Source organism: Anser brachyrhynchus (assembly GCF_964034855.1).
Source record: "Anser brachyrhynchus genome assembly, chromosome: 3".
NCBI classification, from domain to species: domain Eukaryota; kingdom Metazoa; phylum Chordata; class Aves; order Anseriformes; family Anatidae; genus Anser; species Anser brachyrhynchus.
The window spans coordinates 39809578-39837303 of record NC_137696.1 but is presented as its reverse complement, the minus strand read 5'-3'; the positions used below and the strand labels follow the sequence as shown (position 1 = coordinate 39837303).

At 40.3% G+C, this 27726-nt stretch overlaps 1 protein-coding gene and 1 long non-coding RNA gene across 4 annotated transcripts in view; one reads left to right on the top strand and one right to left on the bottom strand.

Annotated features, from left to right (window-relative positions):
• Nucleotides 1–14783, bottom strand: part of LOC308191514 — a 36827-nt gene extending 22044 nt beyond the window's left edge. For both annotated transcript variants that reach the window (XR_013948087.1, XR_013948088.1), the window contains exon 1: nt 78–14783. This is a non-coding gene — a long non-coding RNA (uncharacterized lncRNA). The remainder of the gene's footprint in view (nt 1–77) is intronic.
• Nucleotides 1–27726, top strand: part of CRIM1 (cysteine rich transmembrane BMP regulator 1) — a 181400-nt gene that overhangs the window by 1032 nt on the left and 152642 nt on the right. For both annotated transcript variants that reach the window (XM_080583957.1, XM_080583956.1), the window contains exon 2: nt 14796–14969. In XM_080583957.1, the coding sequence (XP_080440083.1) occupies nt 14796–14969 (174 nt within the window). The remainder of the gene's footprint in view (nt 1–14795; nt 14970–27726) is intronic.

Below are 27726 nucleotides of genomic sequence, written 5' to 3'. Positions count from 1 at the left end.
TTGCTCTGCCCGCCCCCCGCCGCCAGTGCGGCTTTCGGGCCCTTCTGCCCGGCAGACTGCTGAAAAGTTTTTTTTACCCTTCAGTTTTGGTAGCTTAAGCTAACGTCGGGCGCTCCCAGTTTCATCCCTTCCTTAGTAGCTCGGTAGCTTGCGTCAAGCCGGCCAGCTACTGATCCCCTGCTCGGGTTGCTCGGTAAGAGAGGACCTGGCAGCGGCTTGCCAGATTGAGATCAGGGGAGGTCAGTGCTACACGCATGATGTCTGTTCCGGATTCCTCCTCTGTAAGGAAACACAAAGGCTGATCATCTGTTGTGAAGTTTTCCTTCCTGTTCCTGTCACTTAATATCTGCCCGCCCGCACATGCTGGGTGCACGATAAGGCAGGCTGGCTTTTCCCTGCTCCCACAGCAAGAGGGATCCCCAGGCCCCAACTCTTCCCCAAGTCCCCCCGGCTGCTCTCCCGCTGCTTGCGAGGTGATGAGCTAGCACAGGGCACGAGAGAAGTTTGCTCGCACCCCCTCTTCAAATTGTGTGTCTATTGGAGAGCTTAAATTTTCTTCTTTATGCTTTTTTACAAAAGGCCAAAGAGAAGTCTTTTAGTCTCCCTTGTTTTGCCCTGTCCCTCCAGCTCTCTCTTCCCCCAAGTCGAGGGAAAACATGGCGCTGTAAAGAGATTACAAATAACCAGTAGTTTGGGATATGTATAAATGTATGTGAGACTTAGAGTCCGAGCTTCGACAATTCTGGAAAATAAGAGCAAGGCTTGCTCCTCTCAGCGGGTAGAGGGCAGTAGAAAGTCCAGAAAGCTGTTGAGGCAGCATCTGTCCAAAAACTTGCATTTAAAATGATACACTGTTTTGAGAGAACTAAAACTGATCCTTTTTAGTGGGCATCTGACCTTTATTCTGGCACAGGTTATTATTTGAAACTCCGTTCACTTTGCTCACGAGTGAATCGCATCAAGTCAGGGTATCCCATCTGTAGCTGTCGCTTAGGTAGGGCTGGCTTCAGGGTTAAAAGCTCCGTTAAAGAATTAAAAATGGCTCTGAACTGCTTTGAAGACCTTCGTTGAGTCCGTGAGGCTGATTGTGTATGTTTCTGTAGACTTTTTTCTAATGTGTTGGTAAAGTTATCTTTAAAAGAAAAGTTCAGGTATATAGAGAAAAGGTTCTTCGAAAAACCTACCTTGTTTTGGATGAGTTTCTCTTTTCGCATGTTTTTAAGCAAAAGACTGTCTTAAATGGTTTGTTTTTTTCCCTCCCTTGGTTAAAGGAAATGAAAGCTTACAGTCATTAAACGTCTCAATGTTCCAGCTCCCTTACTGTATCGCAGTACGGTCGTCTCTGGCAGTTTAGGAGTATTTCATTCCTTTGAAGTGATGCAATCTGTACGTTGCTGTAGTTCAACTCGTAACACGTCCCATCTACTGTTGAAAATAGTATGAAGCATTTGTTGGCAAGACTGCGTTTCAATTAGTGTTGTGGTTAGAAACTAGTTCCAGCTGTCCCTATAGGAATAGTCGGAGAGATAACTTATCTATTTAATTTTCATTCTCGTAAATGAAAAGCAACTGAGCTAAACTGTCAGCCTAATAAATAGTACTGGAATACCTATTAGTGAATTGTCAGGAAACTGCCTCTTTCCAAGCAATAAAAACAATTGTGTTGCTCTTTATGGCGTGTATTGTGTATGAGGCTTGACAGCAAGGGGGGAAAGAAAAATGAGACTTAATGTACTACCTCCCTTCACTGAAATAAGGTTGATTAGCTCTGTGTTTTTAATTGGTGTGACCAATTGTGTGACCAATTGACAGTTGTGCACTTTACATGCACATGTGAAACAGAATGGGCTGGTGATATCTGATGTATCAATAATACTAAGCAGTGTTTTTCTAAGCAGATTTTTTTAATCCTGTCTTTTGGGAGTGTAAGCCCTGTGCTACCTACCCCAGTTCAGGGAGGAGGAAATGGAAGTGATTTGCAGAACTGTGTGAGTAGAAACTGATGGGTTTTACTCCTTCCCGTCTCTAGCCTTCTCTTTCACTGCAATTTTTTACACTGAAATGACCCCTACTGGCTACAGTTATAAGCATTTCTTTTTAATTTTTAATCTTGAGTGTGATGCTCTGGCTTAGTTTAGCATATCAATGCATATTTGGCTACAGAAAACTCGAAGCTGTAATTACACCAGGTAAAAATATTTGCATGTTAATTTGGTATTAGTATGAAATATGACGAGTGCCTTAACATTCTTAAGGGAGCTCTATGATGCCTGATGGAGAAGTTTCCATGGAACCTGTCACTGATGGCCACTGTTTCTGAAACTAGAAGTAGTTGATTTTCTTTTTTTTTTTTTTCTTTTTTTTAAATCATCACTTACTGGTGAAATCTGTTACTATTTCTAGGTTCTTTTCTTCACCCATCTAAAGCCTGGAGAAATTCCCTAGTCACCTTCCCATGTTAACTGTTCAGGCCTTCATGCAGTTCTACGGCTTAATTTGTGGCATTATCATGATGTCTATAGATGCCCTTCCGGCATTTATTTTACACTTCTGTAGTTGTATTCTTGGTAAAGGATAACTCTTAGGTCAGTTTTTCCAGGCACGGCTGTGTACTTCTTCTGAAAGCAACCTTGAGAGACTTTGAACACCTCCAGCCTCTTTCGACTTTGCAGGGGAGCTGTTGGATTGGATCGATGAGGTGTTGAGAGCATAGAGCCGGCTAAGAGCCAAATGCTCTTAGCACTGAGAAACTGTGAGCTCAAAGCAGGGACCAGTCTTGCTGTCTGCTTTTGGGGGTGGACCTGGAGCCACCTCCTAATTAGCCAAGAGTTCCCTGGGAGGTCCTTGGCCCTGGCTTCAGCAGTTGTCTGGCTGTGCAGAGCTCCTTCTTTCTGGGGAATAGGAAGGCCTTGGAAAATCTCTGATGTAGGAGGTTGGTTTTGAAGGCATTTCTCATGATGACTCTTTTCTCATCTCTGTTTTGACACTTCCTCAGTTTCTGGTGCTCTTGGATGAAGAGGCCTTGATTGCTTTGCTAAGCTGCTTTAAGGCATAACAGCAGCGTATGAAATAACACTGAAAATGAGCTGGAATTACTTTATTTTTAACTGTGTAATAAAAGCATGGCTTAAGTTTTTATGATACACTTGAAATGAGAAGTTAACAAAACTGCTAGTTTTACTGTGTTCTTATGTTCCCTTTAAGACCATACTTCCATACGAGCTAGCCTCTAGGTATCTGTTGTAAACCATATTTGTTCCAGTAGCTTACTGATAGCATGGAGCAGAGAGGGCTTGTTTGTTTTAGTTTGGGGGTGTGTTCAGTTACTGCTGTTTTCTTTTTGCTACTGTAGGCAATTTAAGGCTTGTTGCAAATACTTGAGGCTTGGCTGCATAGTGCATAGCTTCTGAGCAGGGGTTCGGAAGCTGCTGTCACTGATTTTAGGCAAGCATTCAGAAGTATGCAGGGTCTTCCCCTAGGAAGATGGTAGACATTTGCCCTCCTGTGCCTCGTCCTGGTCTTTTTCATGTATCTGCAGCTCTTTGGGAGCATTATTGTCCATTTGATCCCTTGCTGGGAGAAGCGGGGAGCTTGGGTGTCTTCTGCGCCCCTCACATTTAAGCTTACTGTGGACTACAGTTTCCTCCCCTAGAAACTTGTGATAGAGAATTATAGGTAATGAGAAGCTGATGAGAAGATACAGAGTCTTGAAAATGTTTCTTCTTTAGTTGGTGTTTTTGTTTTATCCCAAAACGGGGGGAAGGGGAGCTAAGCTTCTCTTATTCGATCATTAGTTTCACAAATGCAAATGGAGTTCTGCCTCTGTTTTTGTCCAGTAAGAGCGACTTGCTAATATTTCTAACCCTAGGAGGGCTGTTACAAGTAACTTCTGTAGCTGGTTCCCTTGGGAGAACCTTGTTTTCAGCCTTATGCTCTGTATCTAATGGGGCAGTGGAGACACAGCCCAGAACATAATACTCTGTATCCATATGACTTCCATACAACATGCTTGGCTTCTTGTGGTGTGGTCCAGACCTCTAAACATCAAGTGACTGTTTGCTTTGAGTACAAGTTACTGAAGTTTGGGTAACTTAGAAGTTGTATATGAGTACCCTGGTTGTTTATATACATTTGATTGAAACAGTGTTGCCCAGGTTTCTTAACTTTTTGTTGTTGTTGTTGTTTAACTTTGTTACACAGTGAACGGCTGGGGAAATACCCATATAGTTTTGATGTTCCTGTGCCTGCAGAGAACTTCTTCCACTAACTTTGTGTCAAAACAGATCTAACTGGGCACTTAATAAGTGGTGCATGGGATGCTTGTTGGCATGAAAGCAACCAAAACACAAGGTTCAAAGGCTGTCAGTAACCCAGACGCTGGTGGGGGGGAGAATGACACTTAAATTATTCATGGTATTGAAGAAATTATAATAAAAATTATTGAACATACGTAGCTGGAATTAGCAGTAGTTCTTTGATGGTGGGTATTCAGCTTCTGAAGTGCCAGTCTTAGCCATATTTAACAGTCCCCTCTCCTCAGTCCCCAGAAAAAGCTTATGTAGGCACATGCTGACTTCTTATATAAAGACTGGGTAACTTACAAGCTGTTTCTACGCTGGTTTGTGTCTACACTGAAATCTCAACATCAATAAGAACATGTAACACCGAGTATGTCATGGAATTTGAATCAGGTCAGGTGCTTTTCTGACTTGGAAATAGTTTCCTCTCTGTTTCTGAGCATCGTGTTTCAATTTTAGGAATTGCTTGGTTTCTGTACTTCAACAAAAATGAAATGGAAAAGCCCAACTGATATGGGGAAGGATATTGATACAGGAATTGGCAGACTTCTGCTGTTTTGTATCAGCACAGTTAGTTTAAAACTAGAAATCTTTCTGTGGATAGGCTGAATGGCTAAACCTCTTAACTTCTGCTGGGAGGAATGCTCTTTTTTTATTTTTTGAAGCCATTTCATCTCACTTGACCCTACTTCAAGCATCCTCTGGTTATTAACATTTTTTGTCCTTAGAAGATGGTTATTTTTCAGCTTCTCCCAAATCATTCTTCTTATAAAGACTATTTTTAAAAAAACTACCTCCAAACTTGCTAGATAGTTTGGCCGGAGCTAGTAGAATGATTACTTGTAATTTCTGTACCCCTAGGCATGTTTGCTGCTTTAAGTACCCTGTAGCTGATGCAAGAACACTCTTATAATTTAACTTCGCTCATAACATTTAGTCAACCAAAATGCCATTTGACTGACAGGCATATTTTGCAGTAATTACCCCATTAATATGGTTCCAAAATGCCTGCCTCTTCCCATCCTTTCCTTGCCCGCCATCCCCTCCCTCCCCCAAGTATTCCTGATCTCCATGAATAAAGTTTATAGCATCTTGCAGGAAGGACCACATGTTTCTCTGTTTTAATGGATTAAACGCTTTGTAGAAATGACCTATTAAATGTCTCGTGACTTGCAAACTGCTTTCATTTGAGAATCTGTCTAATCCACAGAGAACATGAACATGGTAATGGTGAGTTCACAGTTTTGCCCAAGATGTCATGTGACAGCAATAGTACAGCCCGGCTGAATTACATTTTAACTCTGTCTTTTGGTATATATGTATATATAATCTGGAAAATGACTAATACTGACAGAAAGCTTGTGTGTATGGAGAAACTTACCAATATAAACTAAGATGTGAAGATAACTTTGTATAAAGGCTATCTAGATTAAATTCCACATAAGCATACGGGTGATTAAAAGATGGTCCCTGAGGGAATTACCTAAACAGACTAGTTTTGCCATGTTTGGAGGATGCAAGCCTTTAGTAATGTATTAAGATGAATGGAAGCAGTTCACGCCTTTACCAGAGGCAATATTCAGTCTCCAGCAGCTTTCGCTGGTTATGTTGAGTACTTCTGAATCTGCAGATCATGTTAACACCATGTAGGTCATGAGGGTGTAGATCTTACAGTCAGAAAACAAACAGGAAAGCATAGGGTTGGGGACAGGAAGAAAAGCACTGGCTCACAGGCATGCACCCATTCCCATGTTGTCACTAACTTCTGAAATTTTACGTCTTTGTATTGCTGGCTACCTTGGCACTGATGGAATTTTTAATAGTTCTTTTTTAATTATCAAGTGTAGTGTTTCTGAATCTGAGAGTGCATGATCTGTTGGATCACTTGTTCTTGAAACAAATTAAACTTAAAAGTTGTACTACAGCATATGTTCTCTTCTCTTCGGGCTTTTGTTTTTGTCTGCATCTCCTTCCAGGAAGGATGGATGTACGCATGTAGAGGTGTTTTTCGCTCTCTGATAAGCTGTTGATAAAAAGCTGGGTGTCACTGAATGGCTGAGGTTGGAGGGGAGCTCAGGACCCCCTGCTCAAGCAGGGCCACCTAGAGCAGGTTGCCCAGGACCATGTCCAGGTGGTTTTTGAAGATCCCCAAGGAGGGAGATTCCACAGCCTCCTTGGGCAACCCATGCCAGTGCTCTGTCACCTGCACGGTAGAGAAGTGTTTCCTGGTGTTTAGATGGCACCTCCTGTGCTCCAGTGTGTGCCCATTGCCTCTCGTACTGTCCCTGGGTACTACTGAAAAGAGCCTGGCTACTTGAGGGAGCATAGTAGTCCTGGTGCTGCCTCACCAGCGCTGAGCAGAAGGGAAAGATCCCCTCCCTCAGCCTGCTGGCAGCTCTCTTCCTCATGCAGCCCAGGATACCGTTGCCCTTCTTTGCCGCAAGGGCATGTTGCTGGCTCGTGGTCAACCTGCTGTCCTAATAATTATCCTGATGGTGTTACGTGTGCTAACGTAAAATGTGCTGCTTTGATAGTATGAAGAGTCTAGCTGATGTCTATCTCTAAATTGGTATTTAGAAAAACAAACAAAAAAAACACAACCTTTTGATGCTAACTCTAAATCAAGGATATTCAGAGTTCTTTTGTAGTCTTCTGTGACTAAGTAATTGGATGCAAGCTTCTCACTCTTGTAATTCCTGTGAAAAATTATGTAATTCTGGTGCTCAGTGATGCTGTGTTAAAAACTGGGGGCAAAAGTGGCAAAAGGCTTGGAATATCAACTTGCTTCTAATATCGTGGACTCTGCTGAGCACAGGCTGCTTTATGCATAGCACTGTTCCAGAATTTCTCTTAGGGAAAATTTTTCCTACAGTTGTCTGCTTTGCTTCTGAAGAGCAGTGTCAGCAAACTGCCGGTTAGCTGCTTGTTTGCAATGAAGTCACAGCATATGGCTGCTCGTGCCGGCTTCCAAAATGTATGGGCAAGGTGTGCAACTTGAAAAACATTGGAACTTCAACCTCCTTTGGAAAATGGACATAAAGGTTTGGCCCTTTCCTGTGCCTTTACCAATATATTATTTTTTCAGTTGTTTTCTAGAGCTAAAGGAAAAATCTGCTAGGACAGCTTAAACACTGCTGTCCGTGCTCATTCTAATCAGAGGAGTACTGGCAGAGGCTCTGGCTGACAGATTAAGCCCTGGTACACTGTGTAGTGTTTTTCAGTCAACTGTTTACAAACAAGTTGTAGTTCTGTCCATAAGACTAAAATAAATTGCAAGTCTCTTTTTCAGGTACATAAATGTCTAGGAGTCAAATCTCACAGCTTTAATTCTTCATCATTTCAGGACATCTTTGGGGCAGAAGCTGATGGAAATATAATGCAGTCCTTTTTTGGGGGGAAGCACAAATAGTGAAGGTCTGTGTTTCTTTTTTTTTTTTTTTTTTTGCTTTTCTTTTTAAAGCACGAGGTACCTGGAGGACTTAAACACTGTAGGCACTACGGACAAGGGAAAAATTTAGAAACTAAAATAGTTGGCCAAGTCTTATGCTTTACTTAACACTTCCATTTGTTTCTCTGCTTTCCTCATGGCTTCTGTGGAGTTTCTGATAACTGAGTGGAAAGCTGGTTTGCGTAAATACTTTCTGCATTCTTCAGGATGAAATAACTGCCTTGAGACACGTGGAGAGCTGCTGCAGTGAAAATCTTTTTCACTGTACTGGGGATTTGATCGCTTGAGATACAAGTTCTAATTCGAACAGGATAAAGCAAGCACTCACACTTGAGACAAGCCTTATGTGTATGGTGTTCCTGAACTATCTGAATGTTGTGGTATGGTTTCTTTCTCTAGCTTTGGCCAGAAGTTTTATCGGGAACCTACAAAGCCCTTTTGTGCTAACACACATTCCACAGGAAGATTTGATCTTGAAAAGTGGGCCCTTCTAAAAGGTGGAAAAACTGCTTTATCATAAAACTGTTAGCTGTGTCTTACCACAGAACGGTGTCGACTGTGGTCTCTGACTCATGATTTCATTGAAGGAATAAGTTGCGAGATGGGAGAGGACTGCCGCCAGTACATAAGCACAAATTCACTTCAAGGCTAGCCTTTCCTTCTGCTGCTTTTCAAGGTCTGGGGCTGGGTTTCAAGCATTCTTTAGTGGTGATTAGTCATTTCTATTGTTCAGCTCCTCCAAAACATGAATTTCCTTTCCATCGTTCTTTTTTCCTGTTCAAAGTGAAGCCAAAGCCTACTGGCAAGAAGTATTTCCTTTTTTTTATTTTATTCTAGAAAATCTGTAGAATGCTTTCAGAGCCTCATACCATCCTAATGAATACCACTGATTGCAAATACTTCTGTGTAACAGTGCACTGGAGTGATGGGGGCTCATAACTTGGATCTGATTTGACAGAGAAGCTTTTGGCAAGTTCCCCCTCCTGTTCCCAGGGGACAGTTGATGTCTCAGGAAGGATCACTTCTGTGTCACTATGAAATGTGTTCTCTCTCCTCTTTCAAATGCAGGTCTTAAAAGGATACAAGAAGTCTGTAAGATGTGACTCAGACTTTCATTTTCAGATTGGCAATGTGTCTGATGGTCTTTCTTCTTTCAGTGTTTTAAGAACTTACCTGTTGTGCTTTAAAAAGGCAGAAATAGTTGAGTAACATGCTGTGGTTAAATGTAAAGAATGTGAGTTCACTCGATATATGTAGTGCCCTACACCTCTCTGATTGTAACTTAGGATTATTGCAAATATAATGTTTTTGAGTTCTCAACAGTGCTGCTTTAGTGACCATTCTAGTGTGTTGCTTGCTGTTCTGAGGTGGTGCATTATCTTAGTAAGCTGTAAAGGAGAATGGTATATGGCTTTCTAAATAATAGCTAACATTCAGTAAATGTCCAGAAAGGAAGAGAAGGCAGAGAATGAACGAGAAGATTCTGTGACAGCCAGAAGTAATTGAAACTTGAAGGGAGGGAAATCAAACATTAAGGGAATGAGGAAGGAGGCTGTAAAAGGGTCTTTCCTTATACTTCTAATTGCAGCAGTTTTCAGATGGTCTTCCTCACATGGGGACAATGAGTGCAGCTATAGTGAGCTACTGTGTACCTTAGAAATAAGGCCCCAAGTTAGTAGTTGCATATTTCTGGAAACAGATGTGTTAGACTGAGCAGTATATTCTAGCTACTGATTCACTTGAACTTTATGACCTTACAGTTTAATTTTTTCAAGTGTTTTTTCACACACTTCCTTCTGAATCTTCTACCAACACCAAGATATGAGCGCTGTATCTGTATCACGCACCATGATTACACACCACATTTGTCTGATTACAGCTCCTAGTCCTAAGGTCTACAAGCTCCTCAAGAATGAGGGCAGTCTTGGAGGAGAAAAAAAAGTCACTTTATGCTTGTGAATAAATCTGTATTCTGCAAACAGGTGCTATGCTGCAGTGCTGTGAGCCCCTGTATGTAGGGTTTGGCATGGAAGAAGTCATGGAATGCTGCTTGCTTACTCTTACTCAACTTGTTAATGCCTTAATCCTCCTCCTGCTATAGAAGCACACTAAGACAGGACTTGGGAGTTCAACGACCCAGAGCTGCACTCAGGTTGTTTGCTTTGCAGGAAGCAAATATAAGAATGATGGAAGAAAATTAAAAAGGTTTGGAGTTAATGATTCCTCCCCTCCTATGGCTTCCTTATGTTATGAGAGCACATTTGAAAGAATTCAAGATGTGTTATGTCCAAGACTTACTCTGGTCTGAGTAAACACAGAACTACAATCTCTGAAAAGAGAGCTTGCTGAATGAGTTGGAAAGCATTAGGAACGTGTAGATGTAGATGGAAATGACCTGAAAGAGTGACTTTCAAGCTGTGATTATCAGAGTGCTTCAGGCCTTTGAATTGCCTTTAGGCATGTGTGTAAAAGATGGATGAGTGGCTGTATATCAGCAGTCCAGTGTAAATTTAGGATTGTTAAAAGACTGGCCTCTTCCTCTTTTTTTTTTTTTTTTTTTTTTTTTTTTTTTTTTTTTTTTTTTTTGCCACTACCTGACCATGCCAGCAGAATGAGGTGGTGGAAATTGCAGCTAAACTAAGATCAGTCTGGATGAAAAACAACCATTTACTTTTGGGCTGCTTTTCAGCTGGACTGTTTCTAAAGATTCAAGAATGTTAAACACTTGTTTTTTTATTATTATTATTTTTTATTCTTGTGTGTCTTAGAAGTCAGCTAGTGGACCGAATATACATATCGGGGTTTGAGAAACACTTATATTCTTACATTTGGGTTTTGTTAAACCTGCTAGAGACTTAAACCAAATGGAGAAGTAAAGCATTCACAAATGGTTGTATCTTAGTTTCTTGTTTCATATAATCCAGATTTTTGAGAGGTATACATGAAAAGGAATCTGCAGAGGAGATTAAACAGAATTCAGGAAAATGCGTGCTGCAGTCTAGAATTGTTAATGAATTGTCCCAGGATTTAAAATCATCAGCATGTACAGGTTTGGTTTCTTTGAGTAGCCTGCAGGACACACTGACTTTGGAAATAGGGGCTAGGTTATGTGAATCATGGTGGCTAGACTGTTCAAGATGTATTTTTGTATCAGTTGAAATATTGGTTACCCGTGAAGGAAGAAGCGTGCTGTGATGGACCACCATATGTCTGCATCAAATAGTATCAGATACTTTCACATCAAGTAACTAAAGGTTTTAATCAAAGTGAGACACTGGATTCATCCCTTCTAGCTCATGCAAGTGTTTTCATGTGGTTCCACATTTTCATTCCAAGCAGTTTTGTTCTGCCTGTATTAGTGTGACTTGTGAGGGTTTACTCTAGCTGGTAAACAAGGAATCATGTAATGGGACCTTTAAAAATCAACTAGAAAAAGGAGTCTTTAAGCCTGTGTTAAAAATCACACCAGATTTACTAAACTAAAACTGTCTTTCTTTTCATTACATGTTTGCTCCTTCATTGATGGGAATCATGTTTCCAGCATGTGTGAAAAGCAGTTCGGTAAAAGATGTCTGGGCTAGAGCTGGTTTTGCATTAATCCTATTTGAATTCAACTTTTTAGTATTCACTTGCAGTACTGAAAAATACCTTGGTTCAAGATTCATTATGTCAGACAAGCTGTCTGCAAGTATTCCCGAGGGATTTCTCTTCTCTTCCATCATCTTAATTACTACTGAGATTGCTTTTGAGGGGTATGATATTGACTTAGGTACACCCGGGTACTGGGCCAAGCACTTCCTATGTGTCCTTTTCCACTCCCATCTGAAAATCCATGAGAGGTGACAGATAAGATGTCAAACTCTTGCAACGGAAAGCAGGTAGTACTGTGGATAGTACTGGGGTGTGTGGTATGTCTGCATAAAGGTATTCATCCATGAGTAAGGCAGGGCTCTGCTTTCCACTTCAGGTGGATCCCACCTCAACCTCACATGGGACAAGCAGCTCTTATGTGAGAGAAGCCCTGCTGCTTGCAGCTTCTGCTGATCTGTCAACCTCAAAAGTCCACTGCCAAAATGCTGTAGGGCAAAAAATTCACAAATGCTGTCAACTGGAGCTCTGGAGAAGAAAAAAGCGTGCTGTCATCATGGTCTGTGTGCCCCATCCATCTGCACTGAGCTTGTTTCCAGAGCTTGGTGGGAGAGGGCAGCTCCAGGAGCTGAGGGCTATGGCCCAGCCCCACAGGTGAGGGTGGCTGTTCTCTTCTTTAGGTCTGGGCTGCAGATGGGCAGGGGATGAGATCCTGTGCATCAGAAACAAGGAGTGATTCTGCGAACAAATGGAGCCTGTCTGTTTCTTAAGACTGCTAAGGATCAAGCCGTGGTTCCTGTGGCTACGGAATTTGGCACGCTGAGTCTCAGAGCGCAGCTATTGCCACTTTTGTTCTTGTTGTTACGTGGGTTACCGCCGTGATTTGTAACATACAGAGTGTCCAGGCTGTATTCCGGCTTCTCAAAAACAGGATGTATTATTGTTCTCAAAATTCTCAGGGATTTTTTTTCACTGTACTTGCATGGCCTCCTAACCATGAAAGTGTCCTGAAAATTACTGAAGCTGCATCTTCCCTTGAAAGAATGTTAATAGTTTCTCTTCAGGAACTTCTCCACTTCCTTTGACTTTTATTGATACAGTTACTCTATGGGATGATGGGTCAACTTAATAAATAAATTACTTCCTGGGGTTAATGACTATTCTTCCTCTGCTATTTTTATGGAGTAAAACACCCATGAGGTTCCCATGGAGGCTCCCTTCTTCATATCTAAAATTGACTTTGTTGTTTATTCGGTGTTCTTGTCAGCAAGGTGCTCTGCTGACAGAAAACAAGCAGCTGGTTCCAGAGGAAGAAACATACCTGTGAGAGGTGGCCTCTCTAGGTCACAAACTGGGCTTACCTTAACTGGTAAGCTCTTTCCAGGTGCTGTTTTTTAATTCCCCCAAACAGGAAAAACTGCAGATTAACTGATACACTGCATGTTTCCATGAGTGGAAAGTATTTACACGTCAGCCAGCGTCAGTGTGCACATCTTATTTGCTATCAATTTTTAGGCTGCTTTTCAGTGTCAGACAGCTGACAAAGCAGTTTGTGTTTGGCTGTGACCTCCTGTACCGGAGAGCAGCTTCTGATGCTCTCTCCAAGGTGAGGCTTGTTGGGTGTCTCAGACTAAGAGCTGCTTCATGAGTCTGTTAACCTCATAACTCTTCTTTCTTCGTTTCTTCCTGTCAGTAGGACTGACTGGGGAGGGGACATGAGTCAACCGAGGACCCGTGTTCCTTTTGAACAGTGCCTAAATGCAGATGTGACAAGAATTAATACCTCCCTCCCTGTTATTGCTGGCAGGATCGGTACGTGTGGCTGACTGTGTGCCTGGGGTTCATTCAGCACCTGGTCCAGAGGTGGACGCTGTGCCCTGGGGTCAACCAAATGGCCAGCCTGGTCAGCGTGCCTGTGGGCTGGGTGACTTTAGTGCATTTGGGTCTCTGCTTTCCATGCGCACCAGTGGTTGAGATCTGATGTGTTCTGCATGGAAACGTGGCAGCCCATCTGTCTGTGAGTGCACTTGCTACTATGCAGCTCACTTACTTCAGCAATGGAGGGGGGCTCTGCAAGGGTTGTCTTGCCAGTACTTGTAGGGTTTTGTTCCCTCATTTACTTCTCCAGAGTAACCCTACTTCAGCATTAGAAACCCTGCATCTTACAAGCAGGGAATGTTTGTAGACTGCCTGCTTCAGTCACTATCTCTTTCTTTTTTTTTTTTAAACAAACCTGGGCAACAGCAACAACACTTTGTAGCTGGAAGATGTTTTAATGTTTTGAAATTTTTTTTGTTTGGTTTATATTTTTTTTTAGCAGAATGCATATTGAAAACTTGCATGTTGAGGATATATAAAACTGGGGTGAACTACTAGATGCTTTCACAAGGTGAAAGCTGCTGTGGAATATAGACTAATGTAAAGATGGAAAGTAGTTTTGTTCTTTTTGTCATTAGTAAAAGTTGCAGAGCATCTCTGTGACTGTTTTGTAGTGCTTGATTTGGTGAACTGGCCAGGTTGGAAAATGATCTGGCACTCCATAGCAAAAAATACGTAATGTCTGGTTTATTTTATTCAATCCTGCATAAAAACGTGTATCTTGCTTAAATGTTGGAGTCTGTGGGATGTTGCTGTCTGTGCAATTGATCTAAGGAAGCTGAGACTGTGTGGAACTTGCAGTTGTGGTGGAACTCTAGATAGACTGGACTTCTCTCTTCTGGAGGGGGGAAAAAATCTTGTTGCATGTGTCCTTCTAACCAGAGAAGTAATGGAACTTTGCACAGTGGGAACATGGGAACCGCACACGTTTACTGGACTGAATCGAAAGTAGCAGAATTATTTGAACAGACTCATTCTAGCCTGGCTATCCCCCTGCAACTTGATAGCAAGGAGCATGATGTGTTTGAGCAGATCTACTAGAGTGATAATGCTCTTCCAGGAGTGCTGGGAAACTCACTTTTGGTCATATTACAGTATCAAAGACCTGGCATCTTGTAGCACTTGTGTAGTAAAAAGTTATCTCTCTAGAGTGAATTCTGTGATGCATTTTTAAACTGTGTTTAATTATGCCCTCTTTCTGACTCAGTTCTGACTTGTGTAACAGCTGCAGGTTCTCTCCAATGTTCTCACTTCCATGATAAATATAACTTCGAGTATCTGCAGAAGTTATTTTGGTTAGAATAGCACTCATTTGTACTACGGCTATGCTTTTCCTCAAGACATGATAGTTTTTCATACGGATGGAAGTAAACAATGCCAGTAACTATAGCAAAATGGGCAATAGAACAGCTGCAAAGCAAGATATTTGGCAAATCCCATAGGTTCAAAAATAAGAGATTAATCTAAACTATCTTGTTTAGCTCAATGTTGAATTTGAAGTAAATTGTACCCAACCCTAAAGCAGCTGAATTTATATACTTTAACTGAAATCAATAGTGAATTTATTTGCCTGTTTATTTTAGATGAAAACTGGGACGATGATCAGCTCCTTGGATTTGAACCATGCAACGAAAACCTTATAACAGGTTGTAACATAATCAATGGGAAATGTGAATGTGACACCATTCGGACCTGTAATAATCCATTTGAATTTCCAAGCCGGGATACTTGTCTGTCGGCCTTAAAAAGGATTGAAGGTAAGCACTTTCTTCAGTAATTCTGAGTTAATAATTTTTCTGTGCCTTTGATTAAAAGCTAGAATCAAGTTAATATTTTTAGAATGACTTGGGTAGTTTCAGGTACCTGTGGCCTTTTACTTTTCAGAAGGCAATTATATTCTTTAAAGAAAGAAAGGACTTCAGTTTTAAGACTGAAACCATTCTGTATATGAGTATACAGTTTGTGGTAGCTACCTTTGTGGATCTTGAGCTGTAAGGCAGTGTGGGAGAACTCTCTTTGGAAGTATTCGTATAACTAATTGAACTATGAAAAAGCTCAAGGGATTTAATGGCAAAGACGTAGAAAGAGGAGTAGAAATTGTTCATTATACTTGTATCTTTTCTTATGTGAAGGCAAGAATTGTTGTTTTATTTAGGTTTACCTAGTATGGTATTACTTTATTGCTAGTACTTCTCAGTTTTCTTGTTCCTTTGATTTGCATTAGGTCACATATCTATGCTTCTGCACATGTACACGTTGTCCAATTGTTGCTTATGGCTGAACTGAAAAGGAGGTGGATCAAACATATCCGGCTGTAATGACATTCACGTGGTGTATTTTTAGGATTTTGAACAGCTGTCAAAAGTCTGATCTCACGTCCTTTTTGTGATGCTGTAATTACTGCTTATTTCCCAATGTGTCTGGAAACATGCAAAAGCTGATTAGTAGTTTGAAACCACTTTAATTATTCGACTCTAAATCATTGTTTAAAGTCACATGCAAAAGTAACTGTATTTCTAAGGATACTAACCATATTTAAAGTTGCTAACTTCTCTGAGTTAAGGGAGTGTGATCTGATGTCATTTATCAAGGTTCCTTTTTTGATAAGGAGTTTTTGTAAGAAAATGTAGCTGGCAGAAGTATGGTCATTATCAGCATTCATGATATTGATCCCTAAAGGTGTCCAAATGCTTTTTGTGTGGTTTTTGTTTGGAGTGACTTGTGTTTGAATAGGAACAGGAGAGGCACAATAATGTTAGCCTTCTGTTGTTGCTGAAGTAGGGGGCAATAGCATATATGGGTTCTTAAGTAACCCTACTAACGAGTTCCCTTCTTACTTGCGAGTGTGTGATTAATTCTGTAGCAGTTCATCTGAACGTTTATTGTTGTGACAATTCATTGAGTGTTTAACTTGCCAATAGAGTCTGTTGCAGGTGTCTTTCCGCGCACCAACCCCCCCCCCCCCCCCCCCCCCCCCGCCCCAGATACTGAAGAAATTGATTTAGTTTGTGGAATGGCATAAATAGAGCAGGCTGATTTCTTGAGGGGCTTGCCCTCAGGAACCTCTTGTTTCTTTCTTGCCTACTGTGTGTAAATGCTTTATCCTTTTTTCTGCAAATGTGCACACAAAGATACTACCTGGGGAACATGAGAGCAGGATTCTTATGCTAGGATTAGGAAACGAATGCCAGCTGCTTATGGAGGGTGTTTCTTCCAGTGTGTTTTCTTGTCTTGGTGATTAAAATGTATGCTTTGTCCTACACCTAAGCTAATGGAAAGGAGGAATAATTTTTTTCCCTTTTGTATGTGCCACAAGTATTTTTGGTAAGCAGAATACTTGAGACAGTATCTGCTGTTTGAGTGGTTGAGGCTTTTGAAGTTCATAGTCTAGAAGTTGAATTTGGCTATTTGGAAAGTCAACTTGAAACATGGCTTAGGTAGTGTACAAACCAGAGAACACTCCGAGCATTTGAAAATGGAGCGATCTTATCTAAGTTCCTTCAAGGCAAACCGAGCTTTAAACTGTAGGGCCATGTAAAAAGGAATTCATAAAATTGCTGAAGTATGTCTAAGATTTTCTTGGAATCCGATATTTTGATGTATACTTCACTCCTCTGGCTTGTCTGCTAAAGATAATAGCAGAAGGATATGAAACCAGTCACTTAAGTGTTGAAATACCATGATTAATAGTCAGCTGCCACAAAATGAGACTAAGTATTTGAAGTCTAACTTCCTTCTCTTTGCCACACTTTGTTTGGATAATTAAAGATATGGTGTGATTAAAAAGATAAAAGTTGAGCACCTGAATGATGGATACACCATAGTTTCTGAAAAAAGTCTCACAGAAGAAAAGTACCAACTGAGCAGCTACTTCCATGTGGTTTCTGGATACTTACTAAGCAGCTAAGAATAATTTGTGTTGTTCAGTGACATGCGTCATTCTGCAAGGTTTTTAATATGTGAATGCTACACAAGCATATAACGAACGTTGGTAAGCATCCATAACACTGCTGAAGCAAGGGTAGTTGCTTAACCCCATCCTGCTGAGCGGAGAACTGGTATAGTAACTTTTCCAATTCTGAAGATGATCAGGGTGGGGAAGAAAGGAAGAAGGTCCTATCAGGTGAACTCTTTTTTTTTTTTTATTGGTAGTACTGCTCTTCAAAACAGCTGAAATACATCTAGAATTTTACAGAATATTCAACAAATTGGAACCAAGGAAACTAGAAATATATAATGACATCTAGATAAATTCTGCTTCAAGTAACTTCATTAACTCTCTCATAGTTGTGCAACTTTAATCTTGGGCTTTATGAATCCATTTAATGGAGGACCCTTCTTTCATTTTTCTACACAGTTGACGTAAGGGCGTCACAGAGGCCAGTGCTCAATGTGACTGGTTTGTTCCAACTAAAATTTAGTTCTGTGGCTTTCTTTTCTTTTTTTTTTTTTTTTTTTTTGGTGGGGGGGAAGGAGGCATTCTTTTGTGTGGTTTTTTTCCTTTTTTTGGAAGAAAAAAAAAGGTGGTAGTTAAGCTGTTCCAGTGGCACTAAGTGTGTGCAGGTTCATGCACAGGAGATGCGGAGGCTCACATGCAGTTAGGTGCAGTTGCCAGTTCTATCAACCTGTCCAGCTAACTGAAAGCTAACTTTGCCTGCATATGTGAAATCTGACCATAAATAATTTCTGGCAACTAACAAGCAGTGAGCCAAAATCAGGAGTTCTATTTCCAGATATGAAAAGGTATGTGCTAAGGGGCTGACTCTCCTTCATGTACTTCGGTTGCTTGTGTCTTTTGTACTTGCACTCTCCTTTTCAAATGCCTCCTATAGTTGTCTTTTTCTTTTAATCTAGTTTGTCTCTTACTTGAGCTTTTCAGCCTGTGTGTGGTCTTCCCTTCTGGGCTTGCTGTCAGTTGGAGCTTGCTTACTCAGCTAACACAAAGTTTTCTCATTTGCTTTACATAGGATCTTTTTTTCCCTATCAGCTCGTGTTTGCCTGCCTTCCTGGGTTCCTCATATTACTTTCTGCCTTCATCTTGCCCCGCCTTTTTTTCTTGCTCTCTTTGCCTACCTATTTACACTCTTTGCACCTTCAGCTCACTTGAAGTTGTCTCACGTGCCTGGTGTGGTTTGTGAATCTGTCCTTCCTTCCCCAAATCAGGCTGCATGGGCTCTAACCTCATGTTTCTTAAATGTCACTGACAAGACCAGAAAACCATGATCTTTATTCTGTCTCCCAGAGATTTGCTCTGTCCTGAACTGGAGGAACCTTTAAATAGGGAGAGTCTGTTTTAATCTCTAGTGTATGTATGTAACTTCTGTAAGGGTCCTGATGTTCATTTGCAAAAAAGTCCTGAGAGGATAAAGTAGGTTCTCAATAATGCAAGTACTGAAGAAAGTTTTATCCCCACTCCATGCCCTTGTTTTTCTAGGGAAGGTAGGATTGAATACATGTGAAATGGCCGGTTTTGTCATTGAACTTAGTTACCAACTTCTAACTGATCTTTTAGTGTAGATATACTGCAACTGTTCAAAGGCTTGCTACTGGAATAGAGAGTATCATATAGCAGAAAGTCCATTTATGCCATAGATGTCTCCCAACCCCATTACCAGAGTGCCTCCTCTGCATGGACTTTTCATATGAAAGGTTTGATAGAGGTCATGAATCATCCTATTATGAGGAAATGCACACACTTTGTGTCAGAAAGAAACTTCTGGAAAAGCTATCACATAATTAAATAATAGATTCATGTTTTTTTGTTGTGGCTGGTTTAAAACGCTTTTGTGGTTGGTTATTGTCTTGATGAGTGCCTGCTCTGATATGGTTAAGGAAATCCTGTGTTCTTGAGCTTAGAAGGCTTGTTTTTATTCAGGAGACTGATAATGACGGCAGCTTAGTTGAGCTTAGACTACTGGAGTGGATTGTGGAAAATATGACCAGCGGACGAAAAGTACAGAGAATGCCATCTGTCTGCCGAGGCACAGGCAGAAGTCCAATAAGCTGCATTGACTTGTTCGTGCAGCCACAAGAGTGGCTAAGAGTCTGCTAAGAGTTAACTGTAGGCAGTGTAGAAGAGGCAGTTCTTTTGGGTTTTTCTGTGAGATCAGGAGTGGGGATGGGGAGAGAAAGAGGTAGTTTTATTCCTCAATATACATTTGTAAGGCATTGGTAGGTATTGTTGCATTGAAAGCTTGTTGTATAGTGCCAGACCAGTTGTCTTGAAATCTTGCTTAGAACATACAAAGAGCCACTAGGAAGTCAAAATCTGAAGTGATTTAGTCTCAGCAGTTTCAAAGACTGGGATTTTTCTCTCCCTCTCTGCTAGGCTATGGCAGAAGTTTGGATAGTCCGGGAACCTGAGGATGTTCTTGAACCTGTTCCTTTCCTTCTACCAGAGCAGTTCAGATCTGTGTTCCTGTGCACTGTCCATGGAAAGGGAACGTGCCTTGCCCTTTTTCCCACTCAGAGGAAGTGGCAATTCTTTGGGAGTGATAATTTGCTCTCTAAAGAATGTTTGCTACTGAAGCAGCTATTTTCGCTTCCTCTGGGAAGTGTGTGTGTGGGGAAGTCACAGGTCAAAGGCATCTAGTCTTGCAATAGTTGGGTCGTACCTTAGGTTTGGATCTCTTCAACTGGATTGACTGAAAATATCAGACTGCCCATTGCTTCAAAGAGGAGAAATTTCCTGGAACTAGCTTTTTTCTTCAAAATTGTTTGACAGCAGTGTGTGTTTGTGTCACATCAGTACCCGGTATTCTCCAAAGACAGAGATGTTCCTGAGTACTACAGAGAGCATAACTGCCACCTGTGATAGCAAAGGTGTTGTGTTTTTTTTAAGCTATGTCAGTGTAAAGTTCCCCTCAAAGAGGGGAGACAAATTAACTTTCTTTATCATTTTGTACTCTAGCACTTATTTATTTTACTTGAAGTTAAACCCAGTCTTTTTTCAGAATATGTAGAGAATAAAACTTGTGCAGTTTTTTGATGGAAGATGTGGTTAACACTTTCAGTAAAAGAACACCATTTGCATCTCTGCATGTAAAATCTTCTGCTGATACTGGCATTGAAACTCTTACTTTAGAACAGTTGCTTCTCAATTACTTGGCTTGCACCTTCCCAAGCTATTCGCTGCTGTCCTTCATAGGTGAAAGGAAAAGGCTTTAAGGTTGCTGGTGTCTTTTAAGCTGGTTTATTGCAACATACTCCTTGCATTCCATTATTTTTTACATGTAACTGAATAACTTTATACTGGCAAATGTTGCAGTACCTGTCAGACCAGTCCTGGAATAACAAATATGAGAAGGTAATTTCATTCTAAATGCTTGTTTGCTTGTTAAGTCTGATTTTGTGTTAAACTTCACTTGTGTGGTCTTAATGTCTGATGCTGCGTTGAAAAACTAGAACAGTAAATCCAGCTTTATGCTGAATTATCAGGCAAGGAGGGGAGCAAAATACTTTCAAATGTGCTTAATCTGATGCACTTTCCACTCCCCTCGCATAACAATTAACGTATGTTTTTGCTCAAATAACTGAACTTTGAAGATTGGCATGTATTTGCAATAAGGAATGTGATTGTGGCAGAGGTCCAGATTTTACCCTTGAATGTGCTTGAGAGCCAAGTAAATGCATCTGAAGGCAAAATTTCTCATAAAATATGGGGGAAAATAGCACCATACATTTTTTTCTGAATGCACAGATACAGAAGGAAAAAATGATTCGATGTGGTAATAATACAGATTGGGAATGCTGATTAAAAAAATGTGAATATATTTAAAAAAAATAAAATAAAACCAACACGTCCCTCTCTCTCTTCACACACACAAACAAGGCGGGGGGGGGAACTAAATGAACTCATGAAGGGTCTCATGAAAGCAGGACATCTGGCAGTGCAGCTGACTTAACAGCATAACTGAACAGTTTAAATTTGCAGGACTTCTCACTTTTCTCGACTCTAACTCCTCATAACTGCTCCCTGATCAAGGAATTATGATCTTTTCCTAATATATTAACTTTTTTTATCTTGGCCTATTTTTAATGAGTTGTCACACAACATCTGTTCCATGAAATTTCAAGCTAACACTAAGAAAACCTAACAGAAGATTCAGAAACATATCAAAAGCAGAAACTGGCTTTTATATTTCCGTATTGATGTCTGGATACTTATAACCTAATTAAGCCTAATTTTGAATAATGCTGTTCATATTAATGGGGAAAAACTGTATTGCAGAGACTGTTAGAAGACTGAAAAAAAAAGAACCCAAAATGGGGCAGCTGGTTTAAAAAAAAAAAAGAAAGAAAAAAGGGTAGTGTTAGCATTGTGGATATGTCTTATTGTATGCTGTAACTCTAAATTTCTTTTTTTTTTCTTTTCCATTTTTTGTAAGTGTGTTTCTGCTGTGTAGGAACTGAGCTTATTTTCCTTGTGCTACACTTGTTTGTCTGGGTTACTGTGCAGATGCCACTCTTGCCTTTCCTTCTTGCACATCCAAATCCCTTGAGTATATAGCACTTACGGAAGAGGTACTGGATCATCAGTTCCTGACTCTTAAGTTTCCTTCAGACTTGCAGCTTCCATGATTACTGTGAACAGAGCGTAACATTAACTGTAGGCCCTAAGGTCTGTGTGATAACAGCATCCTACAAAGCTAGCAATCAGATGTTGATGGTCAAAGCACTGTTCCTGGAGACAAAGAAGTATTTGTCTTACCACTTTCTACTTCAGATGCTTACCTGCTTTCATCTGGAACTGAACACAAAGTAAATAAATTGTACCTGGACCCTCTCTAAGAAAAAGAACAGGATAGGTGTCTTATAGCTGGTAGGATCTTGCTTTCAGTGCTTTCCAAATGTTCTTTCCCATGTTGGCATGTAGGCTGTGCCTACATAAAGACATCCATCTTTACTGCAGTGGCAAGTTACAGGTTTCAATGAAGCCTTAATTTCTGTTAAAGTTGGGGAAGAGTGAAAATGGAGCAGGTGACTCTTAGCACAAACGGGTACAGTGACTGTTTGAGTACAGAAACACAAACTTCCAGGTACAGTGTTTATTCTAAGGATCAGAAGTTATCTGCACGTGACAGAAGAGACCTGAGCAAAGATCTGGAATTAAACAGTGTGTAAACATTAGGCTAACATTGCATGCCAGCAGGAAGCTATATTCCTGTGGTGATTGTGCTGGGTCACAGGTCTTGTTCTGACAGGGCAAGGCTTGTTTGCTTATGTGTGGTGTTGATGCCAGTAGAGATGAGTGAGTGTTGGATGAACATAGCCAGTGATTGCGCAATCAGTGACTGGTCATTAAGACAGTTTTAATACAATGGTTATGTCACTATAAATAGAAGGAAACGCTTTGGATGGAAATAATGGATTTTTTGTTTGATCACTTCAGTGGACTTCATAGTTGTCCCTTTTATTTTCATTCTTTCTTAAAGATTTATATATGAACACTTGTAACTTCTGAACAGCTGCATATCAAGGTGACAAATTATTTCAGTTCTCCATTTCCAATCTTAAGCCCTGAGTTATTTTGTGAAGGTTCTTCTTTTTAAAGAAGAATGGGGAGGTGTGAAACACCCCCCCCCCCCCCCCGACCCCGCACACACACACAGTGCAGTTTTGACAGCGTGAAAAAAAAACTATGTGCAATAGATTAAAGTATTACCTGCAAAACTGCTTGTCTGTGACAAGATGTAGGGATACAAACGAGAGTCCAAGCAAGGTCCTGAGAACCGGTTCATTTCTGGAAAAAACTTTAGGAAAGGTGAATGATCCTTTGTAGAGGATGGAAGGTAGGAGGGAAAAGGAGAAAAGTAAGAGCACTGTTTCTAGAAAACTTCCATTAGCTCTACATCAGAACATCCTGCAGATAGGATGTTTAGTAAGCTTGCTTTTTGCCCCAGCAGCTAAGTAGAGCAAGGATGCTCATGTAGCTGTCCCAGCTGCACTTTTCAAGATGCTTGAGAGTTTAACTCAGTGAATGCTTTTCAACTTAAACATTCCAAAAATATGAGCTTGTTTTTAATCTGTGTTCACTGCTAGAAGATGAAGCACTTCTTCCCCCTCCTCCATACAAAAGCACTTGCTAATTAATGCAGTAATAGAAGTCCCTACCAAATAACTTGCAAATGTGAACATCTTGCTCTGAAAGGAAGCAAAAGGATTAATATTTGCAATAGAACTGCAATATTAGTCTAATAAGAAAAACAAAACTATTCCCTTACCAAAAATGTTTTTCTAGAAGTTGTAATAATATTTAAAGTGTTCTGTGCATTAACTTATTAAATATGGGACTTGGTTTGCTTTCCTCACTGTTATTTTTGTGTTGGTAAATACAATCTACCAAAATTTTTATTGCTGATAATGCTTTTGGGATCTAGCTGGCCTCCTCCTTAGCAATCTTCAAGCTAAGGTTCCTCTCAGCACTGCCATCAGCAGCAGTGCTGATCTGCAGGGAAAGAAACTTTAGCTTCAGCAGAAGTGTTGGGGTTGTGCTTTGTAATCGTACCACTTGCTCAGTTGGTTAGTCAATTTTGGTTATACGTCGTGACTCATTTCAAACCGAAGACTTAGACTACTTCTTTTCCTCTTCCTTCATCCTGCTGAAAAGGCTACATTTCTTTCTATGTCAATTGAATAACTCATCAGGTCTGTCTGTGAGCACATTTCTAGGAAACTGCCCTGTCATTATGTTCCTGGGTGTAATAATTTTTCTGATAGAGGTATACCCTCAGAGAAGAGCTCTGCTATTATAACAATTAAAATTCACATCAGAATCCCTACAGATGTGTGGCTAGCTACTTCTCTCATCTGCCCATTGGGATGGGTGGAATGATGTATTTTTTTTTTCCCCATTGCTAACCTTTCTTCTCTGGTTTATTAGTTGATGCTATGTGACAAATCCATGATCTGTCCTCTCCCATCATAAAGGGATGTTGGGGGGGGGGAGCAGGGGGGTGTTGCAAAATAACTTTTTTGTAGCTATGACTGCTTCAATCTAACTGTCTGAAATCTGGCACTGACAGACTGATTTAATGATGTAGGCTTTAAGTTTTTTTGAGTTTTCTGAGCTTACTGCTCACATTTGCTTGTTACTGTGCCCTTGTAGGTTCAGTGTAAGCAAGAGCTGCTTGATTGCCCTCCCCCTCTCCCCCCCAGCAAAAACCAAAAACCTCTATGCAATCTTTTTTAATAAGTTCCTCTTACAAATTTCTCACCGTGCCCTTGAGTATTAGCAGGGGGTACATCTCCCAGTGTAAACTAAGTCCAAATGTGTGTTTAGGAAATTACCTAATTGTAATGGGCTCTTTACGATTCAGTACCTTTCCCCTGTGACATTGCAATGAAATGGTACTCTAGCTGGTATTCTTACAAGCTGAACCTGAGTGTAGATGGTACATGTGTGCCCTCTATGGATACTTAACAATAAAATATTTGCACTCTCAATACTGGGGTGTCTATCTACTCACTCCAAATGTATTTTTGGCACTTTTGTGCTCCTGGTCACTGATGAAGGATTCTTCTACACAAGTAGTTGGGGAGAAGGTGAAGCACTGACCTTGAGGTTGAGTGACCTTCTCAAAAAAAAAAAAAAAACAGGTATTCTTAGCCATAGTGCAGAAGATTAATAGCTCTGCCCCCTCCTGAATCCCAGTGCATGCTCTTACCTTTTGTTCTAGGTTCCCTGAAGAGTTCTGTTTTGTTTTTTTTAAAAAAGCTTGTTTGAATCCATAAAGTCTTCCTGCTTCATTCATCAAGTAACATGCATGACATGCATTAAGTGGCTCGTATAGAATTAGATGTTACATCAACTTATGCTAACAGAAGTAAATTCTGCCCTTCTATCCGGATGAAGTAAAGCTTTCAGTAACTTTTAACTTCTGTTAGGAAGAGAACATATAGTACTTTTGTATGATCAACTTTGTTCTAGAGACATGTAAAAATTGTTGTCATAGTGACAAACCAATCTACATAATTTAAGGTGCTGGAATTTAAATGACTTGTCAGATACATATGCCAGAATCTCAGCTTCTATAAATGAATTAATTAATATTTTAAATGTTAAACATGTTTGGTACTGGCATGAAATTTTAGAAGGGCAAAGAAAACACACCTTTGATTTAATAAATAAATAAAAAAATAAAATGTACTGGAAACTTAAATGTGCTTTTGACCTTTGGCTAGTAGATACAGTCACATACTGTAGTGGAGGAAATGCCTGACATTCTAGCCATCTGAGCTGGGGCTTCCAGCTCTTTGGCACACATACGTGTATAGGTCTGAGTTGTTTTTTTTTTCCCTCTTCACTTGTCATTGCAGAAATGAATAGGGGACAAAGTAATGCTAAAAGCAACCTGTTTTGTCTTTCTGTAATATGTATTAATTGTTTATGAGAGTTTGGAACATAAGATCCCAATGCCTTATAAGCTTTTTAGAAGCATGGCTAGAAGATGAGAATCAAGGTTCTACAACTTAAATAAAAATACTGCATTTTGAAAAGCAGATCTGGATGCTTCTGAAGAAAACCACTTCAAACATTTAAAAATAAATAAATAAACTTGTGACTGGTTTCTTATCCAGAATTCTAGTATGATTTATCAAAGTGTAGAATAAAGTAACTCTTGTTAAACAGTTTTCTAATTATTTTGCTGTTATAGCATGTGGGTATACCTTACCTAGGAAGATCACATCCGACATAAAAATAAAATCATGATCTGAATGCTGCTTCTTTTCAAAAGTTTTGAACTCTACTCCAGCATCTGCTGTAGCATTAGAACATATATTTTAGTCTAGGTCACTGCTCTGAAGGCAGAGTCCTTACCGCCCTCTCTGTGTAAGCTGTGTAACCTGCCAAAGCTACAACGGTACTGGGAGATAAATGCTGTCGCTTAGAACTGCACCTGTCACTGAACATGGTGCTCACAGCCACTAGAAATCTGGAATAAGAACTGGGTAAGGAAAAACTTATCCTGTCTTCCCAAGTAGCTGAAAATATCAAGTGAACCAAGCAAGGTCAAACTGGAGCATGTGTGTTTGGGGAGGGGGTGGTGGTGAAATGGGAAGAAATACTATTGTCAACTAATTAAGCCCCATATGAGATTGTCCTTGCGTTAGGGACTTCACCTTACTACTGTGCTCTGGAAGTTCCTTAGGCTACAGCTGAATTTGGTCAGAGCTGTTCAGTGCTAACATGTGCAAGGAGATTAAGTGAAAGCTACAACAACGATGTACCTTCACTATACCTCATCCCCAGCTTCTTTTCAATGATACCCTGACGTTTCAATAATGTCAGTAGCTTTCTGCATGTAGACTACAGCATGAACGCTCGCTGTAAGAAAGCCTAAATGTGCTGAGCTGAAATTGGTTTGGTTCAGGCAGCTGCAGACAGAAGAATCTTTGTCTGGCTTTTACTCACTTGTGAAGCATTGCTTTGCCAACACATTTATTCCAACAATCTCTGTTTTCCTTCTCGATCCTAGGGAATATTGCTATGAAAGCTGCTAGCTTGTTGACAAGGGAGAGCAAGCTTTGCTTTCTAGCAGAAACCTAGTGTGTCTTTACAGCTGCAGTCCACAAAACTCATCGCTGAGTGATCAAACATGGTTTCACATCAAGGTACACGTGCACTGCTTTTCATCACTGTGGTAGTTTTTGCATGCTTGTTTTACAGCTAGACCTTACACAGCTGAAATTCAAATCTGTGGAATACAGAGCAAGAAGTGAAACTTGCTTAAACCTTTTCCTTTCATTTTTCAGATTAAAGTCCAGCACAGATCTGTAAACTACAGCTAGTTTTGTAGTCCTGACTTACTTGTGGTCTCCTGTGGCAGGTCTTTTTTTTTCTTTTCTTTTCTTTTCTTTTTTTCCTCTTCCTGTCAAGTGGGATAATTGCAACAGAGGTTTCAGCTAAGGAGCTATAGGAAGAGTGAAGGGATCTTTATGGACTTTGAGGGCAAAAAACCTTTGAAGCTAAATGAAAAATGTCAAAGGATAAGACTTTGAGCTGTGTTAATGATTTTGCTTTGGTGTGTGTTTTTTGTTTGCTTGTTTTGTTTTTGTGTCCTTTCCGGGGCTCAAACCTCAGTGTTATTTACTAGGCATCTATAGCAGATGTAGCCCAGAAATGCTAATGGCTTACCAGGTTTAAGAAAGTTGACAAAGTGGGTCTGGAACCTAAAGTATCTTAGAGGGTATAGCCTAGTAAGATTGAGGTCATTTCAAAGTACTCTTTCAAAACTCCCACGGAAGAAATATCTGTTTGATAAGGAATGGAGTTGTTTGCTACCTGGCTATGTCTGTGTGAGGCGTGTTCTCTGAATATCTTTGATAAGATTTCTTGTTTGTTTGTTTTAAAACAAACAAACCCAAAGAAAGGTACGGTATACTACTCTGCGCTTTGTAGTCTGGTGTTTTGGTCTGATCCTGAATAAGTTGAATGGGTGATCCTTTCTTTCTCATCTGTTTTGTGTAAACAAAGACTGACCTAGTTTAGGCATTAAAATGCTTCTGGCTTAG